This window comes from Macaca nemestrina, chromosome 7 (assembly GCF_043159975.1).
Source record: "Macaca nemestrina isolate mMacNem1 chromosome 7, mMacNem.hap1, whole genome shotgun sequence".
NCBI lineage: Eukaryota > Metazoa > Chordata > Mammalia > Primates > Cercopithecidae > Macaca > Macaca nemestrina.
In genome coordinates this window covers 125,707,205-125,724,258 of record NC_092131.1, presented here as the reverse complement: position 1 = coordinate 125,724,258, position 17,054 = coordinate 125,707,205, and the positions used below count along the sequence as shown (strand labels likewise).

At 53.7% G+C, this 17,054-nt stretch overlaps 2 protein-coding genes across 6 annotated transcripts in view; both read right to left on the bottom strand.

The window, feature by feature from the left end:
- Positions 1–380: 380 nt before the first annotated feature.
- On the bottom strand, positions 381–13,523 carry LOC105490994 (mannosidase alpha class 2C member 1). 2 transcript variants are annotated; one of them, XM_071100960.1, is made up of 26 exons: positions 12,770–13,523; positions 12,364–12,489; positions 11,821–11,944; positions 10,825–10,895; positions 8,777–8,954; positions 8,285–8,474; positions 6,917–7,023; positions 6,618–6,728; positions 6,131–6,223; positions 5,880–6,014; positions 5,559–5,654; positions 5,319–5,464; positions 4,838–4,961; positions 4,361–4,482; positions 4,174–4,259; positions 3,891–4,046; positions 3,599–3,696; positions 3,339–3,433; positions 2,988–3,092; positions 2,746–2,902; positions 2,481–2,624; positions 1,383–1,492; positions 1,196–1,275; positions 891–1,039; positions 699–808; positions 381–621 (listed from the first exon to the last, which is right to left on the bottom strand). In XM_071100960.1, exons 1-26 carry the CDS (start codon positions 12,868–12,870, stop codon positions 495–497), a joined length of 3,141 nt encoding a protein of 1,046 aa, XP_070957061.1. In that variant the 5' UTR covers positions 12,871–13,523; the 3' UTR covers positions 381–494. The 2 variants fall into 2 exon arrangements, with proteins under 2 accessions (XP_070957061.1, XP_011755347.1); XM_011757045.3 differs by having other exon boundaries at positions 5,880–5,996.
- A 154-nt stretch (positions 13,524–13,677) lies between these two features.
- LOC105490991 (SIN3 transcription regulator family member A) overlaps positions 13,678–17,054 on the bottom strand; it is an 88,459-nt gene continuing 85,082 nt past the window's right edge. For 3 of the 4 annotated variants that reach the window (XM_011757041.3, XM_011757039.3, XM_011757040.3), the window contains exon 21: positions 13,678–16,513. In XM_011757041.3, the coding sequence (XP_011755343.1) occupies positions 16,283–16,513 (231 nt within the window). In that variant the 3' untranslated portion in view covers positions 13,678–16,282. The remainder of the gene's footprint in view (positions 16,514–17,054) is intronic. The other variant, XM_071100959.1, reaches the window with a different exon arrangement.

Genomic DNA, 17,054 nt, shown 5'->3' with positions numbered 1-17,054 from the left:
GTACAAAGACCCTGGCCCCAGGCCGCCCAGGAGCCATAGCTCCTCCAGTTCAGATTCTCCAGGGTCCAGGGCTGTTCCCCCATCCTGGCAGGAGCCAGGCAAAACCCACCCTTCGGCCCCTCCCCAGCCCCAGGCCCAGGCCCTTTGCCTGCTGGCACAGAGGGGAGCTTCTCAACTCATGGTCTCTTCATTGGCTTTTGGTCACTCGAGGTCACCAATCTCTTGTGGGGGCTGCAACCCAGACCCTGCACACACAGGTACTTTAGGATCTTGCCCCTACCCACCAAATACCTGGGAAACCATCCCACCCCAGACCTCCCACCCCGACCCCAAGCCTGAGGATGGGCCCTAAGGGGAGCGAGCAGTGGCTACCAGCAGGGTTCCTGATCCAAGGATTTATTCCACAAGAAGAGACTGATCCCTGCTTTAGGCTGGGGAAACAGAAATTAGGAGTCCCCAGAACCTTCCACAAACAAAACCCCAGCCCCAGGGACTCAGTGTGGTGGAGGCTGAAGCACGAGCAACAGGGACAGCACTTGGAAGGGAGAAAAGGTGAGCTTCAGGCGGCTGTCCCGAAGGGGCAAGTGGCCAGCAGGGTCTGGTCGCTCCAAGAGGTCGCAGCTGGAGAACAGGAGGGGCCATGAGGGCTCTGCGAGGGCGAGACTCTACCCCCACTCCCATCCCGCACTGCCACTCACAGGATGGCCTCCTGAACCGGCAGCGACAAGTGCAGCCAGCAGTCCACGTGGCTGCCGTGGGCTTCATACAGCCTCAGGACCAGCGAGCGGCGCTGGGGGCTGCTCTCCGCCTGCAGAGGGACAGGGCTGGTGAGCGGGGGCCGAGGGCGGGCCCAGTCCAGGACCCCGCCCCCAGCACATCCCACCCCTTGCCTGCTTGACAGTCTCCAGTACGACCGCGGGTGAAGACAGGGAAAAGGCACTCCAGGAGGTGGCGGGCGCTGGGCTGGGGGCTGGCAGAGCCAATAGGGGGAAGTTTAGGCTGTAGGCAGCTTGGATAACGCCAGCATCCTGGAAAGAGCCTGGGGAATGACCAGGAAACAATGCTGGTGGAGAGTGGGGGCTACCCTCCCATGTCCCTAGAAGGAACAGGGAGCCAGGCTGCTGGGGTTTGGGCTCACAGAAGGGCAGAGAGGTGTCTAGGGATGCAGGAAGGCCCCACCGTCCCCAGCACTCACCCTTGTGGGGCATCAGCGCATAGGTGAACTCGTGGCGCCCCATGTCAGCAGTAGCGTCCGGGGCTTTAGGCGCCCGCAAGCTGGGGTAAGGAGAGCGAGTAGGGGCCAGGCTGAAGCTGGTGGAGTTGTGGCCGGGAAGACCCATGTCCCCATGCCAGCTCCCAGGCCTGGTGGGTACCCCACTTACAGCGAGAGGCTGAGGATGCTGCCTTGCACTGATGCGCCATACTTGCAGTCGTTGAGCAGGGCCAGTCCAAAGCCGTGTTCTGACAGATCCATCCAGCGGTGGGCCCACACCTGGAGAGCAGATCCAAGACCCACTTGGTGGCCCTGTGCCCCTCTCTGTGCTTGTAGACTCCAGAGCTCCTGTCACTAGGCTGAGCACAAGCTCTAGAACCACACAACTGAACTCCAGCTCCCACTGCACGGGGCTCTGGGCATGCCACCCAACCTGCCTAAGCCTCAGTTTCCTATCTGTGAAATGGAATGAATAAATAATAGTACTTACCCCACCGAATGATCATGAGTATCAAATTAAATGCAAAACTTTTTTTGTTTTTTTCACACAGGATCTCAGTCTGTCACCCAGGCTGGAGTGCAGTGGCATGATCTGGGCTCACTGCAACCTCCGCCTCCCGGGTTCAAGTGATTCTCCTGCCTCAGCCTCCCAAGTAGCTGGGATAACAGGGCATGTACCACCACACCCGGTTAATTTTTTTTTTTGAGATGGAGTCTCACTCTGTCACCAGGCTGCAGTGCAGTGGCATAATCTCAGCTCACTGCAACCTCCACCTAAAGGGTTCAAGCGATTCTCCTGCCTCAGCCTCCCAAGTAGCTGGGACTACAGGCGTGCGCCACCACACCCAGCTAATTTTTTTTTATTTTTAGTAGAGACGGGCCTTCACCATGTTGTCCAGGATGGTCTCGATCTCTTGACCTCGTGATCCGCCCGCCTCGGCCTTCCAAAGTGCTGAGATTACAGGCCTGAGCCACTGCGCCCAGCCAATTTTTGTATTTTTAGTAGAGACGGGGTTTCACCATGTTGGCCAGGCTGGTCTTGAACTCCTGAACTCAGGCAATCCACCTGCCTCGGCCTCCCAAAGTGCTGGGATTACAGGCATGAGCCACCGTGCCCGGCCAATGTAAAGCATTTAGTGCAATGCCTGGCACGCACCTTAGGAAGCAGCAAATGTTGATTATCCTCTTCCTCCCCAGCCCGTACCACACAAGCAGTCTCCCCAGCCAGGGAGGAATCCAAGGCCACTCGCACCCTGCCATGTCAGACCTCAAATCGAGCCCAGTCCCAAGAAGTATTGTAGTGGGTAGGTCGCTGCAGGTGCCCAAACTGGATCTCATAGGTAGCCTGGGAACTCCGCACGCGAGCAGGGAACTCCACCTTCAGGAACTTGTGGGCCTCATGCCAGTGTACCTGGGAGCAGGATGGAGGGTGGAAGTCAGGGAAGGAAGAGACACACCCAGGCCTGGGGCTGACCCCTCCTTACCAAGCACACTTGGGGAAAACAGCCACCCTGTCCCCCCCCAACCACTACCTCGGTGTGGAAGCGGACATAGGGGCAGCCAACATCCAGCACGACCTCCTGGCTAAGTCGACTGTTGGGGCTAATCTGCAGCAAGAACCAGGCGCTGCCCCGCAGGCCACCCTCGGTGCCCACTGCCAGGGTCCCTGCCTGGCCCAGCACAGGCTTCCTATGGGACAGGGGTGGACATACTGAGCCAGAGCAGCCTGTGTTCCTGCCACCTCCACCATCCCCACATGCTGCCCAGCCCATACCGTGTCTCCAGGTGGTAGTCCATGACATCCCATGCATCCCAGTACAAGGGGACATCATCAAACAGCACAAACTGGTTCCCCACGGCACCCTCAGCAATGGCCTCCCTGGAAGGACATGGGATTGATGCTGTACAACCATCTGACCTTGCTCCCTCCAGCTGCTCTTGGTGGGGTAGGAGTGAGTAGACCCAGGGGACAGGCGACTACTGCCCAGCCTGCCCTGCTCCATGTGTGGGTTCCAGCCCACAGCCACTGGTGGGCTGCTGTGGGCAGTGTTGCGGCCAGGGGACAGAGGAAACGGGCTGGGGTCTCCTTGCCAGGCACTGGGAAAGGGCAGTAAGGAGTTGGCACCTGCCAGAGGCCACCAGGACCAAGGATGTCAGGCGGCCAGTCGGGTCCAGCTTCACTCGGATGATGCCATTGTCCAGAGTCACGGAGCCATCAGTCTTTGTGGGAGGAGGCCTTGAGGCTGAGTCTGTAGGGGCTTCCCACACCAAAAGTCCTCCCACCCCAACCCCAGCCCCGCCTCACTACTTGCTCCAGGCAGGGGAGCTCAATTGTCAGAAAGCATCCCAGCACAGCTCCTGCCCCCTAGGACATGCAGGACTCACCTCTTGCAGTACGAACACAGGCTGCTGGGGCAGCAGGGGCTGCAGTGAGGTGGGGGGAGGAACAGGAGCATAGCCCATGCTGGGCACCGTCACCAGGGCTGGGGGTGAGGCCTGGGCATCAGTGCAGCCTTCCTGACCTTTCAGGAAGCTTGCGTAGGTGGGGGTGGGGTGGTGGAAGATGAGCTACTACTCTCCAGTCAGGGGCACCCAGATCCCTAGGGGTATCCCAGGCCTGATCTGTCTGGCCTCCATCCTTCCTGCTGCAATAGCAACCCTTCCCCTCAGCTTGTACCTAGGCTGTGGGCCCCACCCGGCTTGGGCAGGGCCATCACTTCGGTCCGCTTCCAGGGCAGCGTGTTGACGATGAGGAGGCCCTCGGGACCTGGCTCCCCAGCACACAGGGCTGCGGCTGCGGTGCTGAGCAGTGTATTGCCATGGGAACGGATGTCTGAGGAGAGACTGGCTGGTCATAGGTGGGCAACAGGTCTGGAATGAGCCCATGGGTATCCCACAGGAGACAGTCCGGGCTCAGCCCTGGCATTGGAGAGAGCGGGAAGGACTATTGTGAGCCTAACCTTCGTAGTGGCACATGGCTTCCTCTGCAACTATCTGGATGCAGCTTCCCGTCACCACATCATGGAACTGGTTCAGAAGCAGGAGCCTGCAGGGGCGAAGGGCAGGGATGGGAAGACTGGGAGGGGCAGCCACAGAGGTATCTGCAGTGAGCAGTCAGGTGGGTGGCAGGGACAGAACCAGGCTGACCTCCAGAGGTGCTGCAGCTGGGCTGCTGGGTATAGGAACTGGGCACTGCGGGCCAGGGCCAGGCTACTGAGCAGCTCCACATCGTGCAGGATTCGCTCACATTCCCGGTTCCCCTTCTTGATCTGAGCCCGGGATGGGAAGATCAGTCTGGAGCCTGCTTAGGTGTCCCAGGACACCTTCCAAAGCCCTCCCTTGCTCAGAATCCCTGAGGACCCCCCCCCACCAAGGGCCTCGTGGAGAAGGCCTCTGGAAGTGACCTGCCTTAAATGCCTTCCCTCTTCTCCCCGCAGCCCCAACCCCTTTCTTCAGGGACACTGCCTCCTTCAAGCCTTCTTGACCAACCCAGGTCTTGAACTTCTCTCCTCCAAACTTCTCTTCCCCTAGATCTGGCCTGGGCTCTCTCCTCTGCTGCCTTCTCTGACCCTCTGCAGATCAAGGGCACACCCTCCCTGCACGGCCCTGCAACCTGCCCCTGACCTGGGCATGGGTGGTGTATGTGCCATTGTGCAGCTCCAAGAAGAGCTCCCCAACCCATGTGCACAGCTGCCCCGAGTCACTCTCCAGTGCCGAGAAGAGCTGCCTTGGAGAAGATAGCTGCACCCTGAGGAGACCACAAGTCTGGGTCTCCCAGCCTTGGAGACCACATGGCTCACCCTTCTTCCACACCAGAGCAAAGGATCCAGCCCCTACAGAAAGAAGCCACTCCAGAAAGCTCCCCGTCCACACATTGCCAGCCCCGGATGCCCTAGGAGAGCCTCTCTCTCTGGTGGGCTGGAGCCCTTACCACCTTCAGCTTTTCCCCCACCCATCCCCAGGGTGGAAGTTTGGAGGAACCCGTGGTCTAGGATTGGGACAGGACAAGGTCCAGATGAGGGGTTGGGTCCAATGTCTGAGGGAAGGCAGGGCTCATGGCAAGGGCCCAGGTTGGGGCTAAAGGAGAGCCAAGGCCCGGCCTGACCTGGGCAGCCCATCCGTATTGCTCAGGCGCTTCAGGCGGTCCAGCATGGTCTGGGTGGGACCACCACCCCCATCCCCAAAGCCAAAGAGGAAGGCACTGTGGTTGGCCCGCCCCTTGTCCCGGTTGTTGGCCACAGTCTTCAGCACCTAGACAGGTGAGGGCAGGCCAGCATGGATCAGCCTGGGACAAGCCAGCTCTCTCCAGCCTGCCCCTACCCCACCACCCTAGGTGACCCCTCACCTCCTCCACGCTGCCCTGCATCCCATAGGAGTCGCCAGGTGGGAAGTGGACCAGTACGCGGGAGCCATCCAGCCCCTCCCAGAAAAAAGTATGGTGCTACCAGCAGAGAAACAGAGGCAGGGCAGAGAGGCCAGAGTCAGGGCTGAGGCAGCGCCAGGCCTTCCAGACTTGGTCCTGCCCCTGCCTGCTATGTGACCCTGGCAGAAGCAGAGTGAGGGTTTGGTGGTCTGTCTAGGACCCCTCAATAAGGGGGAAGAGGCAAATGGGCCAGGTGGGACTTTGACCCACTCTGACCTTGACCCCCCCTGGGTCCCTGCTTACTGGGAAGGAATTCACCAAATTCCAGCTCAATTTCTGGGTGAGAAAGCGCCTGATGCCACAGCCGTGCATGATCTGGGGAAGCTGTGCTGAGTAGCCAAAGGTGTCCGGCAGCCAGAACTGCTGGGAAAGAGGATCCTGGAGTGCAGGAACCAGAGCTCCAGGTGGACTCACCCCAGCCTCAGCCCCTCAGCACTCCAAGTCGAGCGCCAGCCCCACTTGCCCACAGCCTGATGCAGCAGCTCTCAGCCTACCTCGGAGCACATCTTCCCAAACTCCTGCAGAAAGAAGTTCTGGCCCTGCAAAAACTGCCTCACCATGGCCTCTCCACTGGGCAGGTTCCCATCCTGGCAGTGAAAGAAGTGGGAGGCAGCCCAGGTCAGTGCTGGATGGGGAGCAGGCAGGCACTCAGGCCAACCCACTCCCTGCAGGAGAAGCCAGGGCTGCTCCAACATGGGAGTTACAGCCGGAACTCAGTAAGGGCCCCTGTCCTTCAGGCCTGACTGTCCATCTGCCTGAAGGGGTGCCTAGGACTAGGCCATGCAACTTGTCACAGTGCTGGAGGCTCTCCTCCCCCTTCAAGTCCCAGGCCCTGAGATCCCAGGCACTAATGAGCCAGCCCTGCCACACAGGGGATGAGTGGCCTGCGGAAAGTCACCAGCAAAGCCAGGAGGGCTGGGGCTACCTGAAGGAAGGCCGTTGTCATACGGTTCAAGGCTGAGGGGTGCTCAGTGCACTTACCATCTCCACCCAGGTGCCCCCCACAGGCACAAACTGCCCACGGCGCGCAAACTCCTGGAGGCGGGAGTGCAGGCCAGGGTAGCGGTTCTTCACCCACTCCAGCTGCTGCGCCTGTGGGCAGGTTGAGGGGAGCTGGGCCCAGAGTGATGAGGGCCCCACCCAGGACAGAGCATATGGGACTCAGTGGGTGGCTAAGGGTGAGGAGCAGCCCTGCCCCCAGGCCCAGGAAACCTTCAGGGCCTGTGGAGCTCCAGGGAGGGCCACGTGCTTCCCTTCCCCCTCACAGCTGTCCCTCTGACCTGGGAGCAGGCAAAGATGAACTCAGGGTTTCGCTCCATGAGCTGCAGGGCGGTCACCCAGCTCCGGGCACATTTCCTCACGGTCTCTTTGAAGGGCCAAAGCCAGGCTAAACAGGGAGTGGGGTGGAGGATGGAGGGAGCGGCAAGGCTGACCAGGCCCGTGCTGGGGTTCCAGAGGGTCACCTAGCCTCCCTCCCATCCCAGGCCCTTCACCCTGGAAAGCCCTGTGGTGTCTCTCCTGAGCGGTCACTTCACTTCACTCCAGCAAGGTGGGAGGGGGGGCTGGGGAAAGGAGGCGGCAGTGCTATAAGTCCAATTATACAGGTCAGGAAATGGAGGCTCCAGGTCCCGGAATAGCTTCAGTCCTCTTGGGGAATTAGACATCCCCTAGAGGATCCTCCGAGAGGCAGCAGGGACTACCCTGCCACTGCACACACTTGACGGATACCTGGGAACAGGGGCATGGCTCCCAGGATGGAGCCGGCTGTCCTGCCAGAGGTGCTACAGCCTCTCCTGACCCCCAGGCCGCAGTTCCTTCCTTACCAGTTTAGAACCTCTCACACCTTACCCTACATCTTGGCACAGCAGAGAAAGCCCTTGTTCTGTGATCCCAAAACTCCAGCTGCATCAGAATCAATACCTTCAGGAGCTTGTTAAAAACGTGGATTTCCCATAAAACTCAAGACACTGCAAACTTGAGGAAGCCTCTCTGGAATCCCCCAGCCCAGGTGGAGTAAGTACCTCTTCTGTGCTCTCCAGTGCCCCAGACTCCCCACCATTGTGACACCAACTCTGCCTGCTGAATCCTTCTCTATAATCCTACCCTCAATATCTAGCATGGGCCCCACGAGGCATCATATTTTGTTGAAAGAATAAATGAGGCTGGGCACAGTGGCTCATGTCTATAATCCCAGCACTTTGGGAGGCCAAGGCAGGCGGATCACCCAAGGTCAGAAGTTCGAGACCAGTCTGACCAATGTGGTGAAACCTCGTCTCTACTAAAAATACAAAAATTAGCCAGGCGTTGTGGTGGGTGCCTGTAATCCCAGCTACTCAGGAGGCTGAGGCAGGAGAATCACTTGAACCCAGGAGGCAGAGGTTGCAGGGAGCCGAGATCACACCATTGCACTTCACCCTAGGTGACAAGACTAAGACTCCATCTCAAAAAAAAAAAAAAAAAAAAGAATAAGTGAATCCAAAGCAAGCAGAGCCCACAGTCCAGCCCCCTGGTCCCATTTTACAGATGGGGAAAACTCAGGTCCAAGAGGGGCAGGAACTTGCTGAGCATCACACAGTGCTTCTAGGACACATCCAGGTCTTCAAGGGCACTCCTGCCTCCCCAGCCAGCCCAACCAGCTGCTGTCCTACCTGTATCAATGTGGCAGTGCCCTGTGGCATGAATGGTGTGTTGGCTTTCACCTCCACGTTGGCCAAAGAACCTGGAGGCCAGGGCCTGGGCCACTGGGAAGGTCTCGGGCTGGGCAGGGTCACACACGTTCACCATCTGGTTGGCTGTGTACAGGGCCTGAAAGCTGCGCTGGTTGTCCTTCCCGAGGCCCTGCAGCAGGGTTCTGCCCCTTAATCCCCTTTTCAAGTATGGCTTCCAGACCTAGGCCCCACTGATCTCCTCAGCGCTCTCAGCAGAGCTCCCCTGACCTCCAACCCTTTTTCCCTGCTGGTCCCCCTGCTCAGCACCATCTCCCTCCTCCCTTTCACATAGGAAAATTCTCTCAACCCTCAAGCAGGTGGAAACCCTCTTCCTACTCTGGATTCCCAGAGTCCCATTTATCTGACCCAAAGAACAACCTTCTTGGAGCAGGGCTCTAGAGGGTAGCAGGGGGTACAGGGGGTGTCAAATACCTTGGCTATGCCCAGCAGCAGCTCCAGATCCACCAGGAGCATGTGGACATCTCGGTGGAACACAGCCAGCTCAGCCCGGCTCAGCTGGAACATCTTCTCAGGATCAGGGGCTGCAATGATGCTTCCCTTCCCGGCCCCCAGGAGCCCATTGCAGGCTACTTCCACATAGAGGGTGAGGCTACAAACATGGGGAGACAGCCTCAGGCTAAGGGACTGGCACAGCACTCTGGGGACTTGAGGAGGGGGCACCCAGGAGGCATCCAGCTGAGGCCAACCTGTCTGCTTTCAGGATCCACTACCCAGAGTATCCCACAGTGTGTCAAGAGCGCATGTGGGAGGGTTGGGGTACAAATACCAGATGGATCCTATGTCCTGCTGTCAGAGAGAATAAGTAGCAGTTTGGAATCATGTAAATTACACTGCTGTTTAGTCTTATATTTCCAAAGTTGTCTTTGCAAAGCACTGCCTTGGTCTTGGAACCCTCTTTGCATATTAAAACATGTTCGGATCTCCCAGGCTTGAACTTTTAGACCCAAGATCTAAAACCAACATGGCTTACATGGGCGGGCCATTCATTGGAGAACAGGCTGGGCTGTGGTGATGCCATACTCAGGCTTCAGAGAACAAACACGACTTCCTTAGGGAGGCCTTGCTGACTCCACTTCCCCACTAAGTCTAGAGCAAATTCCTCAGTGGACAACCCAGGATTTTCTTCCAGAGCCTTCAGCTTTGTAATTATATGAGTAGACCTGTCTCCCTTTGTTGGCAAGGACTATTTTATTCACCACCATACTCCCAGTGTCTGGAAGCATCTGAAACAGTGTTCAATCAATATAAAATACAATAATAACGTCTAAGAAGTGTGTTTAATGGTGTCATAAAATGTCCAGGTTATAACATGGAATGTAAGAAGTCAGGATACAATCTCAACTAGTAAAAACTACACCAGGATGAGTCGGGCACAGTGGCTCATGCCTGTAATCCCAGCACTTTGGGAGGCTGAAGTGGGTGGATAGCCTGAGGTCAGGAGTTTGAGAACAGCCTGGCCAACAGAGTGAAACCCCATCTCTACTAAAAATACAAAAAATTAGCTGGGCATGGTGGTGGGCACCTGTAATCTCAGCTGCTAGGGAGGCTGAAACAGAAGAATTGCTTGAACCTGGGAGGCGGCGGTCGCAGTGAGCTGAGATTGTGCCATTGCACTCCAGCCTGGGTAACAAAAGTGAAACTCCATCTCAAAAAAACAAAACAAAACAAAACCCAAAAAAAACAAAAAAAAACTATGCTGGAAAGATACACCAAGAACATGAATACTGGGCTGGGCACGGTAGCTTGCACCTGTAATTTCAGCACTTTGGGAAGCTGAGAAGGGTGGATTACCTGAGGTCAAGAGTTTGAGACCAGCCTGGCCAACATGGTGAAACCCTTTCTCTACTAAAAATACAAAAAAATAGCTGGGCGTGGTGGCACACACCTGTAATCCTCTGCTACTCAGGAAGCTGAGGCACGAGAATCACTTGAACCTGGGAGGTAGAAGTTGCAGTGAGCTGAGATCGCGCCACTGCACTCCAGCCTTGGCGACAGAGGGAGACTTTGTCTCAAAAAAAAAAAAAAAAAAAAAAAGAACATGAATGCTGAGATGTTAATAATGTTCATCTCTATTCTAGGGAGTGGAATAACAGTAGTTATTTCTTTCTTTGTGCTTTCCTGTATTTACCACAAGGCAAACATTATTATTTTTGAGACAAAGTCTCACTCTGTTGCCCAGGCTGTAGTGCAGTGGTGTGATCATGGCTCACTGCAGCCTCGGCCTCCTGGGCTCAGGTGATCCTCCCACCTCAGCCTCCCAGGTAGTGTGGGTCACTGCACCCAGCCCATTATTTTTATGGTTAGGAAAAAATCATGCTTTTAAAAGCAAACAATGAGATGTGAGGATGATTGTGCTGGAGCAGAGGGGTGCTTCTGAGATCACTCTGGGCCTCAGCTCCTCCTTGCTCACTGGTACTCCCTCCCTGACAGCACTGATCAACCAGGGCACAGGGACTCACCTTCGGGGGTCTCTTTCCCCCAGCCTGTCAGTCAGGACATAGCTGGTCTTCTTACCCTCTTTGGTTAAACCCTAGTAGGGAGGGGAGTGAGAAAGACAAGGCTTGAGGCCTTTGGACAGTTCAGATAAAGTGTAAGCCATGGGGAGACAGGTCCCTCCATCTGGTCCCCAGCTCTGGGTCCTCTCTCCCAAGCAGGGCCAAGATTGGCAAATCAGGGACCCTTGGCAGTAGATGCCCCAATTCCCATGGCAGCCAGCACCATGAGCACCAAATAGCCCCTGTTTACCAGTGGCAAAGCCATGGTCTTATGGGAAGGGCCCTGGAAAGGGGTTAGGCGGCCTGAGTGTGGATTCTGGTGGCCTCTGCACCCCCAAATAAATACCTGAAAAGAAACTCCATGAAGTTAAGGGCAGGTTTGCCTCATTCTCTGCCACACCCTAGTGCTTAAGGGTATGGCCCAGAATGGACACCAGGGGATATTTGCTGAGTCAGTGAAGGGAGGGAGGGAAGGTCTCTGCCTTCTTGTAGCCAGGAAGAACAGTCTTAACCCCAGATTGAGTCAATCCAACTTGAAATGGAAGCTGTGTGAACCTGAGTGAGTGAACTAACCTCTACACATCTCAGTTTCTTAATCTGTAAATGGGTATAAAGACCTACTAGATAGGAGTATAAGGACTAAACCTGATAAGGGTGGAGCATGAACAAGACATTTAACAGTGGTTATAGCTGGGGAATGGGATGGGTGATAGGGAGAGATCCATTACTTTATCTAGAACTGTTTGAAATGTTTTCCTATAAGTTTGTATTACATGGAATAAAAACTAAGGACCAATAGCAGAGATGCCCAAGTGACAACTTCCTTAGTCCTGAAATCCTGATACCACCCTGTAGGCAGAGCAACTCAGCTGTAGCTTCTCTAGAGTCCACAGGAGAAGGGCTGCAGTCATTTCAGGGCTGAAATGTGGCCATACCTGGCCCTAGGGCAGGGTTCCTCACCTGGACAGGTTCCCCATCACGCCACACCAGACCTTCTCCATCACTTTCCCAGCAAAGGTGAACTTCCTGGCCTACCCATGCCTCTGGGATGGTCAGTTCCACCCGGAACCAGCAGGTCCACCATCTGCAAGAGAGCTGTTGTGATAGGCCCAAAGGTAGAAGCCCTATCCTGATATCCTTCCTTGGATAAAGTATCGGCCGGGGCTTGAAACTCTCCAAGAATCTGCAGTGTCACAAGGTACTCAGCTTTGAGCCACAAGAAAGGAGCCACAAGGTGAGAAGCAAGATGAGGGAAAGAGGCAGAGGCGTCAAAGGTAAGTGATCCCTAGGGTGCCCTTCCTAAGGGATGTCCAGAGGCGGCTACGTGGGGATGAAAACCATCCCCTGAAGACTGAGGGACCAGGGAGCTGTTCCCAGCAGAGGGTGCTGCTCGATCCCACATAGTTGCCTAGGGCAGACGGCGGACAACGAAGGTGTGGCCGGGAGCTGGGTTGGGACTTCCCTTAGACCCGTAGCCCCGCCCACCCGCTGGGCGTTACCTACGTGGGTCCGAAGCTGCAGCCGACCTGTGCTGGGCGGAAGTCCCGCTGGACTGCCTCCTGGTAGGGAAGCCTATCTGGCGTCAGGAAGCTGGAGAGCGCAGCCACAGGGCAGCTGGCCCCAAAAAGCCTGCGTAGGACGGGCCAGTGGGCACATGCTGGAGGCCGCCCGGTTTCCGCCTGGGTGCCAGCTGGCCAGTGGGGCCGCACTTTCCCTGGATCCTCCGCCAAGAGGGCTGCCTGGCCGCGCTGCGGCAGTCCATTCCCTACCCCCTCCTCCCCGGCCTCTGCCCTGCCCGCGGCGAGCACTTCATCCTGCGGCCCGGGTGGCTGCAGCTTGGGTTTCTCCCCGGAAGGAAAGCCTGAAGCACACGGATGCGGTCGGCCGGCTACCGAGACCAGGGCCACACCTGCCGCGGAGGTTACAGTCGGTAAAGTAGAGTGGCGACACGAACTTCTCCACCCGTTCCACTGTGGTGCGCCAGTGCTTCAGGGCCGGCGCAGCCGCCATCGCCGAGCTCTCGCTCCTCTTTCCGGAAGGCCCCTGGCGCTACAGTCCCGCTCCACGGCAGGAAACCAAAGGTTCCGGCGTCCAGAGGGCGCCTCCCGGTCCCGGGCAGCTTTTCTTGGCACACCGGCGGCACTCGGAAGCCCAGCTGCTGTCTGAACCTTGAGCCGAGTTGGAAGCTAGAAACTGTGTTTTTGAGGCTCCCCTATGTTGTCCGAGATAGTGGGCCGCAGGGCAAATCTCAAAATAAAATGGGAAATTTGACGATGAGAACTCCTGAAAGTCTCGGGACAGAGACTTAGGCCATTCAGCAAGAAGGGCACTAGCCTCAGCTGCTGCAGACCCAGCCTCAGAAGCAGCAACCGGCAGGGAGACCTCTGGCTCTAGCTGTCGCTGAACACAGAAAGTGGTGTTTGCTTAACGTGGAGAGCCAGACTACCCGGAATAGGTGTTTTCATACCGGACGGAGGTCAGGGTGTTAGTGAGCAGGAAAGTAGAGCTATATGCCCAAGTTACCACGACTTCCTCGATTACAGGCTTTACTGAACGTATATTGCTAACTCTTGCACATCACCAGAAACTCTGGAGTTTGAGGTGGCAGAACAGTCATGGCATTGACGATTCCAATGGAAAAATGTATTTCACCATACAGGACTGTAGAGTCCAGGGAAGTCATAATACCAGAAACAGAACTCCAGTTTCATTCTCACCCCTAGTACTCCACTGACAGCTTTGTTTTTTTCTCCTGGGGTTGCCAAGAGAGTGTCTATAAAATCATTAGGAACAACAACAACAAAAAAAATACACAAGATTAGCCCTGATATTTTAATGGAAATACGGACCAAGTTTACAACATTTCAAATGCAAATCACACGGAAAGGTGACTAAGTACAGAATACCAAATGTGATTTAAAATAAAGATAACCTGCTGCTGCATATAATACAGGTTGGGTTTAGAGCTTGGAGCTCAGATGTCAGACAGCAGGAGGAATAAAAATGCTACTTGTGAAAACCCAGGCTATAGGTAAAACTGTCTTCTGTTGGTTGCACTGGTGGGTTGGGACTTTCTCCTGACTTTGGCCTTGAAATCCTATCCTGACCTGCAGGCAGGTGCTCTGGATGTAACACTGTGCAGGGGCAGCAACAGCCAGGGCTGACCCTGATCACACCCCACCAATTTCCCCTATGGTTCCAGGTCAACATGACCTTTCTTGAGGGAACACAGGGGAATAGGTGAATCATTTCTGAGAAAACCTCAGGATCTTTCCCCAAAATCAGTACATATGACCACTCCCAAGTCGACATTGCCCCAGTTTTGCCCTAAAATCTTATCCCACAAAGCTCTTTTTGGCACCCTACACTTTGGCTCACAGTCTCCTCTCCCCAGTACAAAAGCAGCCTAAAATCAGGCCGGCTCTGGTGGCTCACACCTGTAATCTCAGCACTTTGGGAGGCCGAGGTGGAAGGACAGCTTGAGGAGGGGAGTTTGAGACCAGCCTAGGCAGCATAGCAAGACCCTGTCTCTACAAAAAGTTAAAAAATTAGCTGGGTGTGGTGGCATGCAGCTACTCAGGAGGCTGAGGTGGGAGGACTGCTTGAGCCTGGGAGGTCAAGCCTGCAGTGAGCTATGATCGTGCCACTGCACTCTAGTGTGGGTCATAAAGTGAGACTTTGTCTTTAAACAATAATAAAAGCCTAAAATCAGGTCTACCATGTATTTTGAAAATCCAAGAGCCAAAAAATTTTTCTTTTTGGTGGTGGTGGTGGTGGTGATTTTTAACTAAAAAGCAAACATAAAACACACAAAACATTGCTGCTTACGACTAAGACTTGCGGAATGGTTGCTGAAGAAAAATCCACCGGAGTACTGGGAGGGGCTCAGTTGGTCTTTGTTCAGAAAGTCCAGGTTAACCACATAGAAAAATTCTAATCATTCATGTTTAAATGCTAGTTTAAATTTATGTAATTAAAAAAATAGGTATCCCATTTCAAATTCTCTCCCTCCCAACCCCATTTATAAGGTATACCACATGCCTTATACACACTTTTTTTCAAATACTGGTTTGGTATTTAAGTTGCTCACCCCCATCCATCACCAATGTGAATAAGAAAAAATATATAGAAATACAAACTACATAGCTTGACAACTTACCCAAATATAAAATATTTTCAGATAGTTGAACAAGGGGAAAAAACATGTACTAAAAGACTGAAGTATTCTAAGATTTTGGAATATTTTGATTTGGAACAAGTAACAAGTATTTAAAGCAAAATCCTGTTTCTACCCTGGATAAGGAACTGAAACCAAAATCCCTGCTTCACAGTATTTTCTGGTGAGGACAAGGGACGTGGGTTGAGAGTTTATTCCTTAAGTAAGAACCAAGCTTTATTTATTTACAAAAAAAAAAAAAAAAAAGTTGGGGGCAAAGGGGAAGACAAGTTTTACACAAAAGTACTACAATGATAACTCCCTTTGGTAAAAAGTGTAATAAATGTCTTGTACATCTGTTCATAGGTACTAAATCTGAAGCCACACAGTACTATGGTACACAAGAAGCTAGAGCAATTATGCTAGCACATCAAAGCATATTTCTTTTAATAAAAAATTGACAGTATGTACATTATGTACAAAAAAACAAGTTAAAATCGTGTGTGTGTGCATGTGTGTGTCAGAGAGTAAAGCTGGTGGATGGCACTAGGGTAGACTAGTAAAGAGGCAGATACAAAACAGTTCCACGGGAGCTAAAAAGGACGACTGATTTGAACTCGTTGAGGTTGAGAACCAAAGGAAAGGGTAGGCAGCAAGGGATTCGTCAGGAATAAAATCCACAAGATGATCAATCCCAAAGCCAAACTGCAGGTCCCAGATAAAACCTAATGGGTGATCTTAGATGTGCTCAAGTGACCAGAAAAAAAAAATCAAATCCAGTTTTTTTTTTTTTTTTCCTTTTGTGGGGAGGGGAGAGGAGCACTGACCATGATAGTTCCAATCCATTTGAGTATTAAGTCCTTCCCCAGTCTGTTTTGTAAATGCATCTCCATCCAGTCAAAAGTGTGAACAGCATCCGGTTCCCTCACTGAAAGTTAGGCCACAGGAGACTCCAGTCTTAGCTCTGCTGGTGTGTGCAAGCAAACTGCACGTCTTTGCTTGCAAGGACTTCCTTCCCCTCCAGGGCAGGCTATACCCAAAACCCTTTGGAAAAGTTCCAGCTTCAGCTTTGTAAGGTATTCATGTTCCTAACAGGTAGCCCACTTGGTGCCAGGCTGCACCAGCCACACACAGGTCAGGTGGCCATGTCCCAGAGAGGCCCAGTGAGGCTTGAAAGGCATCTTCCTTGTTTCTTCAGTGTGTGAATGCATAGGCCTACACACACACCCCCACACACACCCCAAGTTATCTGCTCTGGCTTTGCAGTTAAGGGGCTTTGAATACTGTGCCGTATTTGACACGATACTTGTTAATGCTCACAAAATGCAGGGTCTCTGTATCACAGGTGGTGGTACAGGGCACCAGGCCCTCCAGCCCCTCACCCATGAGCCACTTGCTGGTCTCTGCTGCCATTTCACGGGGCACATGCTCCTTGGTCCATTTATCTACCCAGGCCTGGAATCTCTGATGTAGACGCTTGCTTACACGCTCATGGGACTGCAAAACAGAAAAAAAATATTTTTTATTAAATGAAGCAGAACCAAAAAAGAGCCCTTCAAATACAAAGCCTAATCTTCTTCTAAAGGAGCAAAGGAGAGATTGGGCTCAAGTCTTAGATACTGTTTTTTTCTTTTAAAAAAAAAAAAAAAAAAAAAAGCTTCTCTGTTTATAGAGAAGTTAAAGTAGTAAGAACATAGAACATGTGAGGGCATGAAAATCCATAACGCCTCCAAAGAAATGTGAACACAGGCTCTGGGCTGAAAAAGCTCAGTGTTCTCAATTTTAGCATGCATTAGTATAACCTAGGGAATGTGTTAAAAAGACACATTTCCGACGAGGCGCAGTGACTCACGCCTGTAATCCTAGTACTCTGGGAGGCCGAGGCAGGCAGTTCGCTTGAGCTCAGGAGTTTGAGACCAGCCTGGGCAACATGACAAAACCCCATCTCTACAAAAATACAAAACTTAATCGGGCATGGTGACACAATCCTGTAGTCCCAGCTACTCGGTAGGCTGAAGTGGGAGGACCGCTTGAGCTG

What these genes read in the sequence shown, in the direction of transcription:
- LOC105490994 (XM_071100960.1), bottom strand. Translation starts at nt 12,870, where the DNA reads ATGGCGGCTGCGCCGGCCCTGAAGCACTGGCGCACCACAGTGGAACGG. An exon ending in GCACTGCCACATTGATACAG is followed by an intron (nt 7,024 to 8,284) that starts GTAGGACAGCAG and finishes CTCCCTGTTTAG; the next exon opens with CCTGGCTTTGGCCCTTCAAA. An exon ending in TTGGGAAGATGTGCTCCGAG is followed by an intron (nt 6,015 to 6,130) that starts GTAGGCTGAGAG and finishes CCTGCACTCCAG; the next exon opens with GATCCTCTTTCCCAGCAGTT.